The sequence below is a fragment of the Xyrauchen texanus genome, chromosome 4 (assembly GCF_025860055.1).
Source record: "Xyrauchen texanus isolate HMW12.3.18 chromosome 4, RBS_HiC_50CHRs, whole genome shotgun sequence".
In the NCBI taxonomy this organism is placed as follows: Eukaryota; Metazoa; Chordata; class Actinopteri; order Cypriniformes; family Catostomidae; genus Xyrauchen; species Xyrauchen texanus.
Window position 1 is genome coordinate 15,045,125 of NC_068279.1, and position 23,433 is coordinate 15,068,557.

A 23,433-nucleotide genomic window follows, 5' to 3' on the forward strand; every position below is an offset into this window, starting at 1 on the left:
TGAGTGACAAGGAGAACACACACACACATGCACGTGCGCACACACACGCACACACACACACACGCACACACACACACACACATACACACATGTAGTGTTTCCATGTTTTATGGGGACTTTCCATAGACATAATGGTTTTTATACTGTACAAACTTTATATTCTATCCCCTAAACCTCACAGAAAACTTTCTGCATTTTTACATTTTCAAAAAACATAATTTAGTATGATTTATAAGCTGTTTTCCTCATGGGGACCGACAAAATGTCCCCACAAGGTCAAAAATTTCATGTTTTACTATCCTTATGGGGACATTTGGTCCCCACAAAGTGATAAATACACGCTCACACACACACACACACACACACACACACACACACACACACACACACACACACATAATTTACAGCTTGACCTGTGTTATTTGAGTGTATTCATTTGAGGTGGCTGATAGCCAGTTAAATATTCCTGCCTGTGATCATTTAGGAATTCTATCCAGCTTCTAGGGTTATCAGTCAGAATCACCACAGACCTGTTAACAATATATCTGTGTATGACATGGATTTTCTAACAAACATCATTTTACTTAATAGAATTTTTGCTATTGTTTGGTAATTCATCCCATTAGTTTAAAAGAAAAGCCAGGAGACTATGCTGGTATCGTGTTAGCAGTGCTCCTGAGAGGATGTGCATTCTGAATAGTTCTGTTCAACGGTCCTGGACCCTCAGGTTTTGCTCTGATTACTGATTAAAGGGGCTTTCAGTAGTTCTCTAGCTAGCGCTAGCATTGCTCTTCTTCGTGTACTTTAAGTACCGATGTGACAGTGGTGTTACATGCTGTACTGCCATCTATCAACGTGGATCAGTATGATCGTCCATGAATACAATATTTGAAGAACTAATTTTGTTTCCAAGCAACCAAAGTCATGGTTTATACAAAATCCACAACAATCGCTGTGCCAAGCTACTAAATAAATGAAGATGTATGCCATTTGATAGAGGTGGAGGTAGATGGCCCCCTTACTATAACTGTAATTAATAACAAAGAAAATAAAATTACATGTCGCTTTCCAGCTGAAAACTATACATTGACTACAAACACAATTTTAAAAAGTTTGAGGAAAACTTGTATGAGTTCGTCACTTCTCACCAGAGCTTGCGCTACGCCGGAACTCGACTCTCTTGTGAACGCGTGGAGCCGCATGGATTAATGTTTTAATGGATGGATGCGCTTTTTTGGGCTACAAAATCTAAGGTACCATTCATTCCCATTATAAAGCTAGGAATATTTTTTAATATAACTCTGATTGTGTTTGGCTGAAAGAAGAAAGTCATATACACCTAGGATGGCTTGAGGGTGAATAAATTATGTAAAATATATAATATTTTTGGGTGAACTATCCCTTTAAAATCAAACATTGAAATGTAATATTGTGAATATTAATATCATGAATTTTAATATTACCATCAACTGCCTATCCACAAAAATGTGCACAATTATAATATAAAATAAAAAATGAGGTAATTTACCAACAAATAGAACAAATAAATATTATATATTATAAACAGTTACAGATTAATTTATGCTAAAATACCATAACATTTAATTGGATGCGCGACCTTTGACGCCAACAATAAAAGATACAAGTGTTTTTTTCCTCCCATTTAAAAAAACTTGATCAGCCTATTTATTTGGTATTCCTGACATTGAATTTATTGTATAGTTAGTTGCAGTGTATTATTTACATTTAGGCATTTTTATCCCTTCTGTCAGCAACCCTATCAGAATGAACCTGTGACGAGTTGAGAACTACTGTTGTAGCCTATTGATTCAATTAGAATCAGACCACATGGGCTGCTCTTCTACCAGGCATAACAGTTACATTCAGACACATGCTCAGATTTCATAACTTCGATGATGTGATTTGATTCATTATTCAATTCTTTATGAATGCTGGAATATGTCCAGCATTGACCATAACAGAGACATACGTCTTCATTTAGACTGGTTTTAATTTTTTGCGCCTCAGATTATAATCTAATCTGCAATGATGCTTATATTAAAACTGCTTCATTCTCACTTCATTTTTTGTTTTGTGTGAAAATGAAGTGATTGCTGCAAAATGTTGTGCTTGTCTTATTGGATGACTGCCCACCAGCTGATGCCACTGGCCACATTTAATATCGCATCACTTCCTCCACATTCATTATGGTGACATCACTGTGACAGCTGTGCTGAGCACCGAATACATGCACACTTGTCGTTTATTCAAAACCCCTCAAACCTTTAATTAGTGAACAATTTACATACATGAGTGAACTTTAAACACATCTGTACATTTTAGAAAAACATCACAGACACAGATGAAGTTTGTAAAGAGCATCTTTGCTGCCACATACAGTTGTGGCCAAAATATTGTCACGCTTGGTAAATATAGGAAAAGAAGGCTGTAAAAAAAACTGCATTGTTTATCTTTTTGATCTTTCATTAAAAAAATCATAAAAATCTAACCTTTGACTGAAGTAAAAAAATTGAAAAATGGGAAATATCTCATTATTAAATAAATGTTTTCTCCTAAACGCATTGGCCATAATTATTGGCACCCTTTTATTCAATGCTTTTTGCAACATCCCTTTACCAAAATAACATCTCTGAGTCTTCTCTTATAATGCCTAATGAGGTTGGAGATCACCTGATGGATCTGAGACCATTCCTCTATACAGAATCTCTACAGATCCTTCAAATTCAGTTTCTCCTCTTCAGTTCAGCCCACAATTGTTCTATTGGTGTTCCGGTCAGGGGACTGGGATGGCAATGGGAGAACATAGATTTGTGGTCAGTGAACCATTTTTGTGTTGATTTTGATGTTTGTTTTGAATCATTGTCCTGCTGGAAGATCAAGTCAGGGCCCATTGTAAGCTAGGCAGCCAGGTTTTGATTTTTTATCTGTTGGTATTTGATAGAGACCGTGATGCCATGAATCCGAACAAGATGTCCAGGACCTCTGGCAGAAGAACAGCCACACAACATTTAAGATCCAGCACCACATTTAACCCATCTCTGGTGTTTGCTGCCAAAAAGCTCCTTTTTGTTTCATCTGACCATAGAACCTGGTTGCATTTGAAGTTCCAGACTTCACACTGATGTGTCTGGCAAGCTGAAGACTCTTGAGTTTGTTGTTGGCTGATAGCAGAGGCTTGTTTTCTTGAAACCCTCCCAAACAACTTGTGGTAATGTAGCTGATATCTGATATATTTTTTTAGACATTCTGACCCCAAGACCCAACTATTTTCTGCAATTGTCCAGCTGTGATCCTTGGAGATTCTTTGGCCACTTGAACAATCCTCCTCACTATGCTTGGAGACTATAAGATACATCCTTTTCCAGGCCGATTCTTAAGATCTCCAGTTGATTGGAACTTGTGTATTAATACCCTGATGTGGAAGCTTTGGGTTTTTATATAGCCACTTCCCATTTTGTGAAGCTCAACAACCTTTTGCTGCACATCAGAACTATTCTTTAGTGTAACCCACTGTGATTGATGATTATGGAAATTTGGCCTGTGTGTTACCTCATATTTATACCACTGTGAAACAGGGGGTCGTGGCTGAGCAATTTCAAGCTTTGTATAGCCTTCATTCCTCAAAACAATGATTGATTGACAAGTTTCTATAGAAAGCTGTTTCTTTTTTGCCATTTTTGACTTAATATTGACCTTAAGACCTACCAGTCTATTGCATACTGTGGCAACTCAAAACAAACTCAAAGATGATGTTAAGCTTAATTTAATGAACCAAATAGCTTTCAACTTTGTTTGATATAATAGCAAGTGATTTTCTATTAACAAATTATCAATTTAGCATGATTACTCAAGGATAATATGTTGGAGTGATGGCTGCTGGAAATGGGGCCTGTCTAGATTTTAGCAAAAAAAAAAAAAAATTTATATATAGAGATGGTGCTGTTTTTTTACATCAGTAATGTCCCGATTATACTTTGTGATCAGTTGTATGCCACTTAAAGTATGCCACCTAAATCTGTACATTATTCCAAACTTTTGGCCACCAGTGTATATATATATATATATATATATATATATATATATATATATATATATATATATATATATACATACACACTCACCTAAAGGATTATTAGGAACTCCTGTTCAATTTCTCATTAATGCAATTATCTAATCAACCAATCACATGGCAGTTGCTTCAATGCATTTAGGGGTGTGGTCCTGGTGAAGACAATCTCCTGAACTCCAAACTGAATGTCAGAATTGGAAAGAAAGGTGATTTAAGCAATTTTGAGCATGGCATGGTTGTTGGTGCCAGACGGGCCGGTCTGAGTATTTCACAATCTGCTCAGTTACTGGGATTTTCACGCACAAACATTTCTAGGGTTTACAAAGAATGATGTGAAAAGGGAAAAACATCCAGTATGCGGCAGTCCTGTGGGTGAAAATGCCTTGTTGATGCTAGAGGTCAGAGGAGAATGGGCCGACTGATTCAAGCTGATAGAAGAGCAACTTTGCCTGAAATAACCACTCGTTACAACCGAGGTATGCAGCAAAGCATTTGTGAAGCCACAACATGCACAACCTTGAGGCGGATGGGCTACAACAGCAGAAGACCCCACTGGGTACCACTCATCTCCACTACAAGTAGGAAAAAGAGGCTACAATTTGCAAGAGCTCACCAAAATTGGACAGTTGAAGACTGGAAAAATGTTGCCTGGTCTGATGAGTCTCGATTTCTGTTGAGACATTCAGATGGTAGAGTCAGAATTTGGCGTAAACAGAATGAGAACATGGATCCATCAGGCCTTGTTACCACTGTGCAGGCTGGTGGTGGTGGTGTAATGGTGTGGGGATGTTTTCTTGGCACACTTTAGGCCCCTTAGTGCCAATTGGGTATCGTTTAAATGCCACGGCCTACCTGAGCATTGTTTCTGACCATGTCCATCCCTTTATGGCCACCATGTACCCATCCTCTGATGGCTACTTCCAGCAGGATAATGCACCATGTCATAAAGCTCGAATCATTTCAAATTGGTTTCTTGAACATGACAATGAGTTCACTGTACTAAAATGGCCCCCACAGTCACCAGATCTCAACCCAGTAGAGCATCTTTGGGATGTGGTGGAACGGGAGCTTCGTGCCCTGGATGTGCATCCCACAAATCTCCATCAACTGCAAGATGCTATCCTATCAATATAGGCCAACATTTCTAAAGAATGCTTTCAGCACCTTGTTGAATCAATGCCATGTAGAATTAAGGCAGTTCTGAAGGCGAAAGGGGGTCAAACACAGTATTAGTATGGTGTTCCTAATAATCCTTTAGGTGAGTGTATATATATATATGTGTGACTGGGCCTGTGTGTAAGAAATCACTCTGAGAGCAGGTGGATGGTCACTCAAGGCTTTCTCTTTTATTGGACCTGGGACAAACAACCAAAGGCTGGTAAAATACAGTGGCTCAATGTTGCTCAGTCATCAACAGCGAGAGATATGAGGCTCTGCTGTGGATCACGTAGCACCACCACACTATGAAACCTATGCAAATACATGCAAATATGCTGCCGCAACAACCAATGGCGAGATGTTCCAATCTTAGCATGAATTTAACAGTAATTTGAACACTGTTACATATATATATATATATATATATATATATATATATATATGTATATATATATGTATATATACATGTGTATATGTATGTATACTGTGTATAGTACATACAGTATACTTATATATATACACTTGTGTGAACCTGACTTCATTCAACCACAAAAAATTACTTTGATACCTATGATTTTCTAAAAAGTAATTGACATAATGGCTGAGAAAAGTAAAGTTAGTTCTGAAAAAAGGTCTACAGTCATTTGTTTGCAGAAGCCATTTGGTTTGATTTTTTTTGCTGTCTATGCAAAGGTATTCTGACATTTATGTGTGACTCAAGTGTGCAAAACATTTTGAGGTCACTGTACACATAACTTGAATGGGTTATGTGTACAGCGACAGAGACAGCAAGAGCTCACAGGTGTTTGGATGTAACCTGCAGTATAAGGGAATTTCTTCACAGCTCTCAATTATTATGCAGAATGAATGAACTTTCCACTTGCCCGAATATAGGACAGAGCATTCCCCTGGGCTTCTGGTGTACATGCGTGAGTGCTAATGCATTCATTAGTAAGTTCCTTTCATCAATCGCTTTAGCTGGCAGTGATTTTTTGAATGTGTGCAAGTGTGAGTTTTAATTAATATATTAAGGTCAGAAATGGATTTTATGGGGAAATAGAATTCTAACTATTATTAAGATGGCTTGTTTCTTTTCAAAAGAATGTCAAAATGTTATGTACTAAATGAGTCGAATTCAGTGCTAATGTAGCAGTGCAAAACATTATAAATCAATCTAGAAAATAGTTCTGGTACTTTCAGAATAAGTAGCAAGTTTTTCAGGCCTTGTGGAAAAGCTAGTTTGCAACTTGTGATGGCACCATATTGTTTTCCTAATATAACTTTTGTGCTTTTGCTCTGTCGTGGGAGTGTAGGGGACTCAAAAGACATTAGATCAGCTGTGTTCAGTCTCTGATGCAGTTTCAGGCTCGAAAAGCCAGCTGTAGCCAACTTCAATGTTTCAGTGGCGAGGGTTGTATGCTAACTTAAAGAAAAATATAGGCAACTCGATGTAGAGTCGATTTCTTTAGTAACACCAAAGCTGAAATGATCATCTATCTATCTATCTATCTATCTATCTATCTATCTATCTATCTATCTATCTATCTATCTATCTATCTATCTATCTATCTATCTATCTATCTATCTATCTATCTATCTATCTATCTATCTATCTATCTATCTATCTATCTATCTATCAAATCAGAGAGAAAGAAAGAGAGATGTGTTTGTATGCATGAGATGTAATAAATTTGGCATACACTGACATGGCTTGAATGGTCAGTAAAAACATGCAAACACATACACACACACACACGAAATAAGGAGATGAGAAAATCTGGGTCGCTGTTTGTCAGTCTTATGCAGCTCAGAGACTTTGGTGATGCAAAGGCTGAAATTGTAGAAATTGTAAGCCTGTAGAGTGCTTTTCTCTGAATATATTTCTAAATGAATATATAGATTCTGTAAGGAAACAATCACTCTCAGTAAACAAAAACACTAACATAAATGAACACTTTAAATGAATGTGTTCTTTTTATTATGTGAGTCAATTAATTCAGAGCTGTAAAGAAGTGCCTGTGTTAAGTGCAGCACTGTAGAAAGCCTTAGTGAGCTCTAGAAAGCACACACAGGCTGGCAATCAAGATCTCTATAACCCAGAAAGACTCTTGCTGTATATTTCAGGACAAAATAAAAAAATATTAACACATACCATAAGGCTGAATAAATAAATAGGGATGCTTGATAAATGCACCTAATGTATTTTGAGGGAAAAAAGCTAATCTTGGATCGTTTGCCATGTTTGTTTCACAGTGTCTTAAAGTTCACAACGTGCAGAGATCACCTCTCTTCGCTATAAAATATTAATATTCTGTTAGAAATGCACACTCAGCAATTTTCATCACGGACTATCAGAGTTTCGAGCCGGTACATAAATAAATACATAAGCCTATCTTCACACTGTGTGTATAAGACACGATTGGGGCTTATGATGCCGTGGCTCTAGACCTGTGGGCAGATGCACGTGAACTTTATATTGTTCTGGGCAGTGTTGCACCAGCTGTGCGTAAGTTCTGACGTAAGTTAGGACGTAAAGTTCACTCTAAGAAACTACTATTTAGTTTGTAACTATGTCAGTGCTTAATTTGGTTGCACCACCTGTTCTTAAGTCAATACTTAGCCTAACTAGTAGGTCCGTGAAGTGATGCGTAGTCGCATAATATGATGTTTACATATATTTATCCAATAAGCAGCCTTAAAATTTGTGGACAGAATTGTTAAAAAGCAGTGAACATCAGTTTGATCTTGTTACTGTTGATGTTCAAATCTTGCTCACGTAACTGACAGCTGTAATAAATTATATCCAAATTGAAATACGATAATAAAAGTAGATTTGATAAATATATTTTCCCTGTGTAAATAACAATATATAGGGACTGTATCTAAAATAAATGAGGGGTGATAAATAAATACTAATTCAACAGGCTGGAAAAATAGACATTTATTCATTTTAATATCCCATATAGCCTATATTTATAATGTGTTCAAAACGGCACCATTAGATCAGTTTCATGCTGAAGAGACGCTTAAAAATATTTTTTTTTTCTCTCTCTCGTAAATGTCAACATCATACTGGATGTCGAAATGATACGCAAACATGTGCTCATTGATGTCATAAAATTAACCCTAACCCTTTTTTATTCCATCCGTTACTTCTGGTCGGAGTCTTCCGTAAATAGTTTATACGCAGGTTTATGACCTAAGTCATAATGGTGCAACGCTCAAATATTTATTAGTGCGTAAATTGTGACTTAGTGCCCATTTACGACACAACTCAAGGCTAAGTTCTAACTTAAGCCAGCTGGTGCAACCGGCCCCTGTTGTTTTGGCGTATCGCGAATGAACACGGGAACAACGAGACCTGTGGCTGCATATCGGGGTACAGAAACGACGGTCCTCCTCAGTGTTACCTCTGTGGGTTGAGACGTGGACGGTTCCCACGCGCGGGTCTGAGCTGTATGCGGACAAAACGCCGCGGCTGCGCATGCCACGCACACACGGGTCCGCAGTGGCGGGTTGCGCGCGTGCGTTTGCGCGAACGCGGGTGCTGTTGTAATTTCACGTCACATCAAGTTTGATCAGCGGTATCTCGCGGTCCGATTGGTTTATCTGCAGCGCTGTCCTGAATTGAGAAGCCCCCGTTGTCTGCTCGTACTCTGCACAATATAGCACCTCGCGTTCTTCCTGCAGCACAAATTGACCTCTCCGGCATCGCGTGAGAGAGTCGGTACACATCTGGCGAATTTTGTTGAGCCCTCGCGCCCGAGTCTGGATGTTGCACGTGAGCTGACGAATTTTAGAGGTCGGAGTAAAAATGCTGCGGCGAGCGCATGCGAGCGTCTTGCTCCTTCCTTGGCTGATGCTGCAAACCCAGGCGGGCTTTCCAAACCAGATCAATATCGGTGAGTGATTTTATTATTTATTGAGCGAAGTATATATTTAAAATTTGCGAAGCACACGCACTGGGATACTGCTATCAGCCTGAATCTACCTGCTGCATCATCCACATTGACTTTAGCTAGTCCTATGAGAAGTTTATAGCTTAAGTGGTTAATAGTGGAAATCATGTAATTGACACTAATGCTCACAGCATTCTCTCTAACAAGTCTAAAATTATGTAATTAAATATTCTTCACTCATTGGATCTTGCTTTCAGGTGGTCTGTTCATGCGCTCCACGGTCCAGGAACACAGTGCGTTCCGCTTCGCCGTGCAGCTCTACAACACCAATCAAAACATCACAGAGAAACCCTTTCATCTGAATTATAACGTGGACAACCTGGAGTCATCCAATAGCTTCTCTGTTACGCACGCATGTGAGTCTTTTCTCTTTTCTCATGCAATTCGAAGGGACACAGACAGTGCACCTGTTCTTCTCTAAATGTGTTATAGCATGTTTATAAATGGTTTGTAATGTTCTTTATGGGACAAACAGCAGCAAGAGCCCCACAGTTGTTATGAAGAATTTACACAAAGTTTAAACCTGTTGTTCTTTAGAAATGTAAGTGCTCACAGTCACAGAGAATAAAAGGTTTGAAAGTTCACCTTTCCCCTCCCTCCTTCAATTTCTGTCATTTTGCTTTTTCTCTCCCTCTTTTTCTCTCTTACTTCCACTTCCTTTCAGTTGATAGTTAAAAAAGCAAAAGGCCTGCACACTTAAAAAGCACACATGAGCAGCACTCTGTTGAATTACATTGTGAGCATATTACTCTTCCTCACACTTCAAATGTATTTGAATTATCATGAACCACCATGAATTTGATAGTTCCCTTAATTTATTTGAAAATATCTCAAAGAAGAGATGGTGAAGGAAAAGGGAATATAGATGTGACAGAAGGCCTCGAGTGCAAGAAGTTGCCAAAGAAGAGGGATAGAGAAAATAAAAAGTGAAAAACTCTTCTCTGTAGAAGCCTCAGGTCTTTATCATGGAGAGAGAGAGAGACAGAGAGAGAGAGAGAGAGAGAGAGAGAGAGAGAGAGAGAGAGAGAGATATGATGATGAGTGCAGGCTGACATTTGCACACATGCCCAAACCAGTGCAAGGGTTTAGTGTCCTGCTCTCTCTCTCTCTCTCTCTGTGTATGTGAGAGGGAGAGAGCTTTACCATCATTATAAAATGCCTGTTTACAGCTGCTGTCATTACCACTTTGTGTCTCTGACTGGCCTGGCTGCTCATCTGAGCGTGTGTGTGAGAGGCAGTGTTTGTGAGCTTTTGGTTTCCTGGCTTATCATGGATTTATTGCTGCAGTCATTGATCTTTCTTCACTGCATTAACACAACTGCACACACACACACACACACACACACACACACACACACACACACACACACACACACACACACACACACACACACACACACACACACACACACACACACACACACACACACACACTGCTCCAGGCATTTTGGTTGACCCCAGCAGGCTATTAAATATCTAAATAAACTTTTAGACTGAAGGAACATGCATGCAACCTCCCAAACGCTAAAGGTGATTTTAAAGTTTAATGAATGAACCCTATGAAGATGTGCTAAAAGCTAACATATAGACAGGTGTAACCCCAAATACAATATGCTCTGTTGAAAAATGAATTGTGGTATTAAAAAGTCTAAACATGCACCTCCATTATAATTGTATTTATGAAGTGGTTTGTGCGGTTGATGTGGGGTGCATCCCCTAAAAAATGTATGCCAAATTTATATTTCCCATTAATAACTGACAATTTTGAATATATCATCAGTCAATAAAGTGCATTAAAACAAAGATCCACTCTAAGAAGACCTAAAAAGGTACCATTATTTCCTTGGAGAAAAGAAAAACCAAAGCAATTTTCGAAAGTAACAAAAAGCAGTTGGGCTTTTACAAATCTAAATGAAAAGACATTCAGATCGAAGACACATACACACAACCTCTCAAGCTCTGAAGGTGATTTTAAAGTTTGATGAATAAACTCAGTGGAGATGCTCTAAAAGCCATCAGAGCATATCCAGGAATAACATAACAGGAAGGACAAAGTGCTCAGAAGTCTTTGAATCACAGCACACACACTCATGCATGCAGTGCTTGTATTAGTCAGGTTTTTGAGTTGTATTTACTCACATTACTCTCATAAAAAAGGTTTTGATAGGTTGCGTATGCAGTGAACCTGCTGTTTAAATGAGGCAATCTGGTTAGTGGAGAGAAAACTCCAGGGGTCAGATTGTGTTTAAACAGGTTATATTTTGCTCACTCTTACTCTTACTCTGTCTCTCTCTCTCTCTCTCTCTCTCTCTCTCTTCATTGCTTCCTGGAGCATTAGAGAGACAGATGAATAGAAGGGCAGAAAGGCAGTAAGCAGATGTCCCCTGCTTGCTCAGATAGAAGAACAAGTGAAGGAGAGAAAAACAGAGAGATAAGGAGATGTCCTGTAATTTCCTGAATGAGAGAAAGAAAGAGGAAGAATGAGATAATACAATATTACAGAAAAAAATACTTTTAATGGAAAAAGTAGAGTGGAAGGACAACTCTCTCTCTCTTGGATGCAGTGATTATTTGTTTTTTGTCTTGGTGAGGGCAGCTTTTCACTGTGGCATGATCAATAAAGAAAGAGAACAGGACAGGGGTGTTCAAACAAGCACACGCACACACACACACACACACACACACACACACACACACACACACACACACATGCGCACGCACGTGCAGACACACACACACACACACACACACACACACACACACATATAAGCTGTTTTCCTCATGGGGACCGACAAAATGTCCCCACAAGGTCAAACATTTCGGGTTTTACTATCCTTATGGGGGCATTTGGTCCCCACAAAGTGATAAATACACGCTCACACACACACACACACACACACACACACACACACACATAGGCTTTCCCACACAAAACATGCCTTGGTATAGGGCTATACTGCCCTGCAAAGGCTAAATGCAGTAACTACATTTTGTCAGAATTGAGTTATAACCGAAATTGAATTTCGGCTATGATCTGTGTGATGACAGACGGATTTGGCTCAAATATACTCAGATTTTGAGAAAAAAGTGGGACTATTTTACAGTATAATCCACATTTTGATGGTCAATTAAAAACTTTGGATCTGTTTTTCTCAGTTTCATTGTTGGCTTAGTTACTGCATGTAGGTTTTGAAGAGCAATAGCATAGTTTTATTAAGTGCATTATATGGGTGTTTCCTCAACTTTAGGCACTTTTGGCACTGTGGATTTCTAGAAAGTCTTGTGTTTACACTCTCAATAACTCTCAATATTTATTTTTATTTGTCTTCGAACAATGCCCAGCAGTGTATTTACATCAAACATCACTTGTCATATATTTTATTGTATCTCAAGCATGCTCTTCAATGACACGTACACTCACCTAAAGGATTATTAGGAACACCTGTTCAATTTCTCATTAATGCAATTATCTAATCAACCAATCACATGGCAGTTGCTTCAATGCATTTAGGGGTGTGGTCCTGGTCAAGACAAACTCCTGAACTCCAAACTGAATGTCAGAATGGGAAAGAAAGGTGATTTAAGCAATTTTGAGCGTGGCATGGTTGTTGGTGCCAGACAGGCCGATCTGAGTATTTCACAATCTGCTCAGTTACTGGGATTTTCACGCACAACCATTTCTAGGGTTTACAAAGAATGGTGTGAAAAGGAAAAACATCCAGTATGCGGCAGTCCTGTGGGCTGAAAATGCCTTGTTGATGCTAGAGGTCAGAGGAGAATGGGTCGACTGATTCAAGCTGATAGAAGAGCAACTTTGCCTGAAATAACCACTCGTTACAACCGAGGTATGCAGCAAAGCATTTGTGAAGCCACAACACGCACAACCTTGAGGCGGATGGGCTACAACAGCAGAAGACCCCACCGGATACCACTCATCTCCACTACAAATAGGAAAAAGAGGCTACAATTTGCAAGAGCTCACCAAAACTGGACAGTTGAAGACTGGAAAAATGTTGCCTGGTCTGATGAGTCTCGATTTCTGTTGAGACATTCAGATGGTAGAGTCAGAATTTGGCGTAAACAGAATGAGAACATGGATCCATCATGCCTTGTTACCACTGTGCAGGCTGGTGGTGGTGGTGTAATGGTGTGGGGGATGTTTTCTTGGCACACTTTAGGCCCCTTAGTGCCAATTGGGCATCGTTTAAATGCCACGGCCTACCTGAGCATTGTTTCTGACCATGTCCATCCCTTTATGGCCACCATGTACCCATCCTCTGATGGCTACTTCCAGCAGGATAATGGACCATGTCACAAAGCTCAAATCATTTCAAATTGGTTTCTTGAACATGACAATGAGTTCACTGTACTAAAATGGCCCCCACAGTCACCAGATCTCAACCCAATAGAGCATCTTTGGGATGTGGTGGAACGGGAGCTTCGTGCCCTGGATGTGCATCCCACAAATCTCCATCAACTGCAAGATGCTATCCTATCAATATGGGCCAACATTTCTAAAGAATGCGTTCAGCACCTTGTTGAATCAATGCCATGTAGAATTAAGGCAGTTCTGAAGGCGAAAGGGGGTCAAACACAGTATTAGTATGGTGTTCCTAATAATCCTTTAGGTGAGTGTATGTTGACTTGGTAAACAAGTTCACTAACTTTTGAAAGAAAATTTATTAGGGTTAGGGCACAGCTGTAACAAAATCTTCTTTTCACAATGTTGTGAAAGTGACGGCACAACTGTGGGAGAGAATTGTATTACTGAAATGGTTTATGCTTACTTCACTCTTTGGTTAGATTATCATTGGTTTAAACTAGAGCCCGATCAATATGGGATTTTGTAGACTGATGTTAGAGGCAGTAGCGCGGGAAGGGGGGTGCTGCGGGGGCTGCAGCCCCCCTCGTCATAGCATCAGCTCACCAATGGTAGTGGAGCTGAAATAGAATTTAATACAATACTAAAACTTAAAAACGTGAGGAAAAAATGTAAAATATACATAACATACTGTGTATGGGATAAAAATTATGGGCAGTAAGATATAAACTAATGATTTATTATTTTAATATTTCGTGAATCGTTGATATACGCCTACTCCTCAGACAGGAAGTGCTTCCGTCACGTCATACTAATTTGGTCATGGCTAGCAATAAGCAGCAGAAACGTATTTCTGACTTTTTTTCGAGTAACACCATGGTTAAGAAAAGTAAAATAAATAGTAGTCATGGGAAAAATTCTCAAACAAAGGATGTCAACAACAACGACGATGAAACGACGACTGAACCCGCGCCAAAGGCTGACACTGACACGAACTCAGTTCAAAGCCTCGTTAGGCCTATATCAGCATCCGCGAGCAGCGAGGTTTGTGAGCTGGACGTTATGGACTCTGCTGAGGTCGGGACACATGATCGGATGGCTGCCAGGGAAGATGACAAGCCCTACCAACCCAGGATGAAATTTCCAGGCAGGAGATTTGGTGGGGAAACGTTCGAGCGTTCATTTCAATGTGGATGGTTTGACAAATGGAGATGGCTGCATTACATTAGAGAATCTGACTCTGTGATTTGTTTTATATGTGCTAAAGCCATGGATAAAGGATTACTGCGCCTCCACAACGACAATCAAAGCTCCTTTGTAAAGGCTGGTGTTGGATATAGTAACTGGAAGAAAGCTCGTGATAAATTTGCTCAACATGAGTTATCCGAATTGCACTCGGATTCAGTGCGTGCTTTGGAATCCTTAAAATTAACACCAATCAACGCTGTGATCTCGGATATTGCCGCTCGAGACCAGGCTACGGGTAAGGCTGTGCTGGAGCTTTTTTTCCGCTCAATCAAGCTCCTGGGCCGCGAAGGGTTGCCACTCAGAGGGCACGCTCACTGAGATGGAGTACTCTGGCAGTTAATGCTGGAGAGGACACACGCGCTCCCGAAAGAAAGAGAATGGATGTTACGGAGAGACAATTGGATGTCCGATACAATTCAAAACGAAATTCTCGGGATGTTTGCTCATGCCATACAACGTGAAATCATGTCTCAAACTAGCCATTGTTCTTTCTTTGGACTCACAGCAGATGGAACAACCGATATCAGCGCGAGCGAGCAATTTTCATGTTGTTTGCAGTTTGTGGATTCAGATGATTTAAGGGCACAAAACGTCTTTCTTGGATTTTATAACGCTAGTGACTCATCGGCAGAAACATTGTTTTCATGCATCAAAGACATATTTATCCGTTTAAACGTACCTCTGGAACGTTTGGCAGGATATTGTTTTGATGGTGCGTCCAACATGTCTGGCCGTATAAATGGTGTTCAGGCAAAGCTAAAAGCAGAGTGTCCAGGGTCCCTATATGTGCATTGCAGTAACCATGCTTTGGACCTCGTTCTGCAAGAGGTAGCAAGGGAAGTGAGACTCGTTGAATTTTGTTCAGGGAGTGTCTGTGGTCATTTCAGAATCAGCCAAACGTAAGCAGTTGTTCAGGTCTCTTTTTGGCTGTGAAGATGTGGTGTGCAATCTTCTGGGGCTTTGCCCAACTCGATGGTGCATCCGCAGCACTGCGATTTCAAGAGTCACCTCTGCATATGCTACACTACTGGAGACCCTAAAGACTCTGGAGCAAGACAAGTCAGTTAGGGCTGAGATTCGGTCTAAGATATCCGGATTGTGCACTCAAGCTAAACAAGCAAGGACATATTTTGGATTAGTGTGCAGCCAGGCAATTTTTGAGCCTTCTGAGGCAGTGGCCCGAAGTCTGCAGAGTGAAAAATCAACTGCACGCGCAGCCCTCGAGTGTGTCACAGTCCTCCAGCAACAAATGCAGAGACTTCGGGGATGACTCTTTCAAAGAGCTGATGGAGAAGGTTAACACCGCTGCAAGATGCAACAATTTGAAAATGCCAAATCTCTCCAGATTGATCAAAACCCCAGCTCGCATCCGCAACACTTCAGAACCAGAGGCTCTGGTGTGCAAATCTGGAGAAGCACAGTGGCGACGTCAGTTCTTTGAAGCAGTAGACTTAATCCAAACTGAGCTTAAAAGAAGATTTGATCAAAATGGAATGAAAGTGGCTGCACAAAGAGAAACGACTTATCGAAGCTGCAAACCAAAACCTGTCTGGACTAAATGAAGAAATGCAACTCCAGGAACGGTTTGATCGATCACGCCTACAAATGCAACTAACTCTACTGGGTGGCCTAACTAAGGAGAGACGATTCACTGCAGTGAAAGAGATAGCTGAATTCATTTCATCATTGCATCCCCAAACTAGAGAGCTATTTAAAGAAGTTGAGGCATTCGTTGAGCTTTGTTTATGTCTACCTGTGTCAGCTGCTCCATCAGAAAGATCATTCTCAGCACTCAGACGACTGAAAACCTGGACCCGAAGTACCACAAGCCAGAAGAGGTTGACACATCTGGCGTTAATGCACATACATAGTGACATTCTGGACAGGCTGGATATACTATCTCTTGTTCGGAGATTTATCAGCAACACACCTGAACGCAAGGCCATGTTTGGTGCACTTTAAATCGAGGTAAGAAATTGTTTTAAATCACTTATACTGCCGCCAAGCATTTTAGCGTTATTTATTTCTGTATCCTGTGGCTGAAGAAGCCTAAGCTAGCATTGGGCAGCACATCACTACTAAATAATATGCATGTATTATAGTGATTAAATATGACATTAGTTTATTTTTTATTTTTCAGAAATTATCATCCCAGTTCTCAGCGTTTTCTACCGGAAGCCAAGGGAAGCCAGGCATCCCCTATCTCGTCCGACAATCACTATTGTTAATAAAACATTTTATTTGACTTGTGACTTGGCCTCTCATTTTACGTGATTGATGAAGTGGGTATCAATGGACAGCGTTAGGCACAAGCTGAGTTTCGGCGCCCTCCAAGTTCACGTGCGATGCAAGTGATTGTGCCGGCGCCTTATTACATTGTCTGCTATATTTGCTGCTTATTTATTAAATACAGGCAATTCAATTGGTTGATAAAACATTTATCAAAATTAAGATACAATTTATATAGAACGAAAATCTTTTAAAAAGAGTCTTTCTACATAACAAAACTCAATGAATTGGTCAAAATCATGTCTCCAGTCCAGACATATTGCGCATCTCATGATGTATCATATCTTTCTCATGCTGCATGCTCATTTTCATAATCAACATTGATTAAATTAAAAAATAACATTAGCCTATAATATTTAAACATAAATATGATACTAAATATGTTTACTTTAATGGCTACAACAACAAGTATACTGTACAGAGAAATTTAAGTCTTGTCGTCAGTCAGCCACAACATAATGACGTCCAGGGATACTAAAATCATAAAGTAGGTTATACTACAAAAAATCAGATGAGCCCAGAATATAAAAATTAAACACGTTTAATTAGCCTACACGTTAAGCATTTTCCTCCCATAGAAAACCATTATAAGAACACTTGGTTTAATACAGATTAGAATGTCCCATCATATGTCGAAATAACGAGATATGTCGAAATAACGAGATAAGTTGCTTCCAGAAATTATTATGGGGGGTGCTATCGGGGTGCTTTGGTCTTTATTGGGGGTGCTGAAGCACCTGCTAGCCCCGCCCCCTCCTTAGCGCCGCCCATGATGACGTCACATATTTTCCAAACCAGCCCTCAGCCCCCCTCGCATGAAACAGCTTCCAGCGCGCCTGTTTAGAGGTGGAAAATTCTCAGTTTTGGTACTTTTCAAATTTTCTGTTATGTACGGATGTAATAAATTTAGCCTTGTCCCAGATGCAGACTTTCAATATTAAACTATGAAAATCCATTATAAAACCACAAATGTTTACATGTTTAAACTAGTGCCCGACTGATTTATTGGCCGATATTAGACTTTCACAGATATATCAGTATCTGCGTGTATGTTTACCGATATGTGCAGATATGAAAACTTTTTTTCAGAACATATAATGCAGAAAACAATGCTTTAGTATTGGCATAGTTTGTCCAGCAGAGCGTGCTCCGACTCCACTGTTTACAGAGCTTAATAATCGCAGACATGTGAATGGTGAGCTCTGCACACTTTGGTAGATTTACTACTCTTTGTGTCATAAACTGGCGAGATTCGATACACCCTGTTCCATAATTGTTCTAGGAAGAGATTATGTCAAAGAATTCAAAATCCTCATGCTCTGGAGATATTAAAAGACACTTACGTGCTCAAGCTCAATCCCCTGAACAACAGGCCGGAAGCGTGGGACTCAATTCAGCCAGTGAGGAGAAAGAGATCCAGGGTCAACTGTCATACATGATGGCAATGATGACGAAGGTCGTTGCAGACTTGGAGGATCTTGCTGTAATACGTCGATCGGTCACTGTCATGGAGACGATATTCTCTGAGTTGGTTACAAGAGTGTTGGACCTCGAAAAATTGATTGATTATCTGGAGTCATCGGAGAAGGAATTAGCTGCTAATCCGCTAGTGACCAATGTGGATTTGCAGTGCACCTGGGAAAAACTTGAGGATTTGGAGAATCGTAATCTATGAAACACTGTCCATTTGTTGGAATTCCTGAGCATCAGGAAGGCCAAGATATGGTAAAATTCCTAGACAGGCTCTTTCCGAGTCTGCTTGACATACCAGGTCATAAGCTGGAAATCGAGCAAGCTCACACGACATGCCCCGATCAATTCTGGCCAAATTTCTGAGATAATCCGATAAAGATCTTGTGTTACGTGAGGCAAAAGAGGAAAAGGAAAGCTCTCTTGGAAGAAACACAGCATTTTTTTGTTCCCAGACTTTGCGAATTCGACAAGAGAGAAACGTGAATGATTCAAGGAATGTAAGAATCACAAAGAACGGAAGGTTGCTTTTGTAAAACTGAGAATAGATACTAAGGATGGCCATAGATAATTTACATGGCCACAGCAAGCATTATCCTTTATTAAGACAATGGAGTGAGTAAGCCATTTGGTGATTTTCATGTTGCTGCCTAGTGGGCCTAAAAAACTGAACATACACTTGACTGTCCGAGGAAGCTGGGCACCTTTTTCATTTATTTTTTGTGCTGGTTCCGCCTAGTGACTGGAGTATGTTTTGTATAGTATAATTTCTTTGGGACAGTTTGTGAATGAATCTGCATGTTTTTGGTGCTTATGCCTCCCGTGGCCTGGAGTATGTTTTGTGGAATATCTCTTGCAGGACATTGGAGTGATTGGGTCTTTTGTTACACTCATGTATCAGCCGAATGGGCCAACTTACTGAACATTCATTTGATGGTCCAAAGGCTTTTTTTGTGCTGGTTCTGCTAGTGGCTGTAGCTTGTTTTGTGGAGGAACACACCTTCGGAACAGTTATGTGAATGAATCAACAAGTGTTTAGTGTTTATTCCGCTTATTGACTGGAGTTTGTTTTATAGATTATTTGTTGCTGTGAAATTCTGTCTCACAAAAGTTTTATAGAAGCACTTGACTAGAGCAAACTGATGGCAAAGTTGTTGCGGGGGCTCTCTTAGGAATACATGGACAGTTTGAGTTTAGAGGGATGGATGCCAGTTGGCGCTGTCGTGTGCGGGGATAATGTGCACGTTTGTCGCTTTTAGTTTTTTTCGGGGGAGTTAGTTTGATTGTTGCACTAATGTTGGAATGTGGTATTTATTATCTTGTTTTTGACAGACAATCTATTTTTTATAATTTGTCAAATGTTAGTATGAGTGGATTGTCTCTCTCCACGTGGAATGTGAATGGGTTGGGGCACCCCATAAAACGAAGGAAGATTATTTATTTTCTTAAACCTAAGAAATATAGTGTAGTGTTTCTTCAAGAAATGCATCTTTCCCAACGGAAGCTGAAACAATAAGATATGGGATAGGCATGTTTTCTTTAGTGCTGGCTCGACTAAGAGCAGGGGAGTCATTACATTGATAAGTAAACATCTACAATTCAAATATCTCAAAAAGATTAAATATAATTTAGGAAGAGTAATTATTGTTGTAGCAGAAATTCTGGGGCAAAGGTTGATTTTGGATAATATTTACGCACCTAACGCTGATTATCAGGTCTTTTTTTTATAGATCTTGAACATTGACGCTTCAGAGGATGTGTAAAAATCTTGGCCTTACAGACATTTGGAGACTTTTGAACTGGTAGGGACTATACATTTTTTTCATCAGTCCATAAGATTTATTCTAGAATAGATTTTCTTTTATATCTAAATCCCTCATTTCATCTGTTGTTGATTGCTCAATTGGAAACAACTTTTTCTCAGATCACTCCCTGGTGAGTTTAGAGGTGTTGCCACATACAGAGAAAAATAAATCATATTGTTGGCACTTTAATGTATCCCTTTTGCAAAATCCTGAATTTCGGCTGAAATTAATGTTTATATGGATACCAACTGGTCCTCAGTGTCCTCTGTGGGCGTGGCTTGTGAGGCACTTAAGGTGGTTCTTAGGGGTCAGATCATACAGTATTCCTTATTCATCAAAAAATCCAAAGCATGAGAACTCATGGAGTTGGAAGGGAATATTAAACGTGCCAGGGCAGAGCTGAAGCACCGAAGGTCATCTTCATACTTCACACATTGACCTATATGAGAGTGGAGTATTGAGATCTTATGAAAATCTGGTTCAACATTTTGGTACTCCCTGTTCTCAGTTCTTTAGGCATTTACAGCTGCGCCACCTGATCTGTACTGTTTTTGGGAGTAGCATACAACCCCCTAAAGTGGCAGATACTATGGGATAGGTGATTGCTGATTTTGAAAAAGGTCATGAGGCATCAGTGTTTTACTCCATGCTAATTCAGAGTCTGGGGTATGGAATTTCATCTTCTCTTAAGAGATTATGGGAGAAAGATTATAACTTGGTATTGGAGGAGGGAGTGTGGGCTAGGATTCTGAAGGGTTGCATGTTTTCGCCTTATGCAATTCAAGATTTTACATAGATTCTGTTGGACACTCTCAAGATTTTATAGGCTTGTTCTTTAAGACACATCCACCTGCTGGCGATGCCAATCAGAATATGGAGACACAACCCATGTTTTTTAGGGGTGTGTTGAAATCCAAGAGTTTTGGTTGAAGGTTCAAAGATTCAGATGTGACGTTTTGGGCACTCCAATTTTTTTTGCCCCAGAATCTGACGAACACGGAAGTGCAGAAGATGGAGCAAAACAAAACGGCAGTCATGAATTAGAAGACAACAATGAGGATCTTTTAAGAAAAATGGTAGACGGAGAGAAAGGGAGACGTGGTGTTGCTCATGCAGGAAATGCGAGGTAATGCCAACAGAGGCTGAGAGTGTTTGCTGCCATGAATTGGAATGACTGGATAGATGCTCAAACGCACCATTTCTAAAACAAATCTACAGTATAGCTAAAACAACGCCATTTTCCTTTGCTGTAAACAACATGTGCTTCCGAGTTCCTCACTTCTCACCGGATCTTACGCTATGCCTATGACATATGCCGGAACTCGACTCTCTTGTGAACATGCGGACGACCGTTACCGGAAGCCAATGTTTATAGTTTATACAGTTATAAATATGGATATTTTTCTTATAAACACACATCGCTTCACTTCAGAATGCCTTTATTAACCCTCTGGAGCCGTATGGATTACTTTTTTGATGGATAGATGTGCTTTTTTGGGCATCAAAATCTGAGGTACCATACACTCCCATTATAAAACTTGGAGCCAGGATATTTTTTAAACTTCTGCTTAACAGTTTAGTGCTTTTAGACCACTACTCCACCACCACTCCAATATACAATGTTATTAAGGTTGTTATAGGGTTATAGCATGTTTTAGAGGGCCGTGGCACGTTATTACGGGAAATATGTTATTAATGGAATTATAGTTGTGTGGCGTGAATTTTAAACCCATTGTGTGTTCTCTCTACAAAAGTAACACTAGATGCTGTATTAGAAGTGAGAGTACTTTTTGCCACCCTGCTGATGCAGCATTCTGTACAAACACTTGTGTCTTTAAATGTGCCTACTGCATGTGTATGTAGGTTTATACTGTCTCTTTCAGGGTTTTCAGAGGTAATCTGCTCTCAATTGTGTGTGAGTGTATTTGCTTAGCTTTATGAGTGTTTGAGCATGTGTGTGCATTTGTGTGTGATGATTTCTTACCTCTGGGCTGTCTGAGTAATGTGACATTTGCTTGTATTTTTCTCATTTTCTCCCTCATGTCCACATGCCACCTTGTTCTTCCTACTTGCTTTTTTGTTCTGTACTTCTGCAGGACACATTCTGGAACATTTTGCCCTTTTGTTTCTTTTCCTAAAATCTATTAACCACAAACCACCAGTTTGAACCTGCCATGCACCAACTGTCTCTTTCTCTCTTTTTCTCTCTACCGACTCACCCCTTATTTTTCTCGTTTTCCCTATCTCTTTTACATTTCTAGAGACTGGTGTGTGTGGAAGGCAAAAGTCACTTAGAAATGAATAGTAATAATGTTATCCCCCCTGGATGATGCAAATTTGTACAACACCAATTCCGAAAAAATTGGGACAGAATGCTAAAATGCTAATAAAAACAAAAAGGAGTGATTTTTAAATTCTTTTCACCCAGTGCTATATTGAAAAACTGAAACAATATGTTATTTTTTTATTTACTTTATGAGTTATTATTATTATAATTCTTTTGTTGGTGTTGTTGAATATATACACTCATTTCAAATCAAGATGATTCATTTGCAAATGAAAAGTTTGACCATGCTCCATAAAAGTTGGGACCACTGTCTAACATTTCAATTTCTTCTAATAATGCTTAAGCATTTGGCCACTGGAGACACAAGTTTGTTCAGTTTAGCAAGCAAAATTTTCCCCCATTCATCCATTATCCAGGTCTTCAGCTATGCAGTATGGGGCCTGCAGTGTTGTATTTTGTGCTTGATAATGTGCCACATGGTGGTTGTTGGCGTAGAAACCCGGGACAGAGAAACCAAGGTGCGGCGACTTTGGTGTGCACACATGTTAAGTCTCCTGTGTGTTGCGGTTGTACAGAGATGGTTCCACCTCTAAAAAACTACTGACTTATTTCCCTTATCAGAAAATGTCTCTATCGCCTGTGCGGCATTCTCAGTCACGTGAGTATTCTAATAAAAGCTAGCCAAGGATATGGCTTGTAAAACCAATAAAATCATACCATGTTATTTGAAGTACATGAATGGAATAAACTATCCAGTCACAATCCCCTATCAATATACTTCCAGTTAGTGAACTAATTAAAGAGTC

The 23,433-nt window shown here is 39.7% G+C and overlaps 1 protein-coding gene across 1 annotated transcript in view; it reads left to right on the forward strand.

Moving 5' to 3' along the window:
- The first annotated feature begins 8,856 nt into the window (after nt 1-8,856).
- LOC127638739 (glutamate receptor 3-like) overlaps nt 8,857-23,433 on the forward strand; it is a 79,037-nt gene continuing 64,460 nt past the window's right edge. The window contains exons 1-2 of the mRNA XM_052120439.1: nt 8,857-9,150; nt 9,405-9,563. Coding sequence (XP_051976399.1) covers nt 9,063-9,150; nt 9,405-9,563 — 247 coding nt within the window. The 5' untranslated portion in view covers nt 8,857-9,062. The remainder of the gene's footprint in view (nt 9,151-9,404; nt 9,564-23,433) is intronic.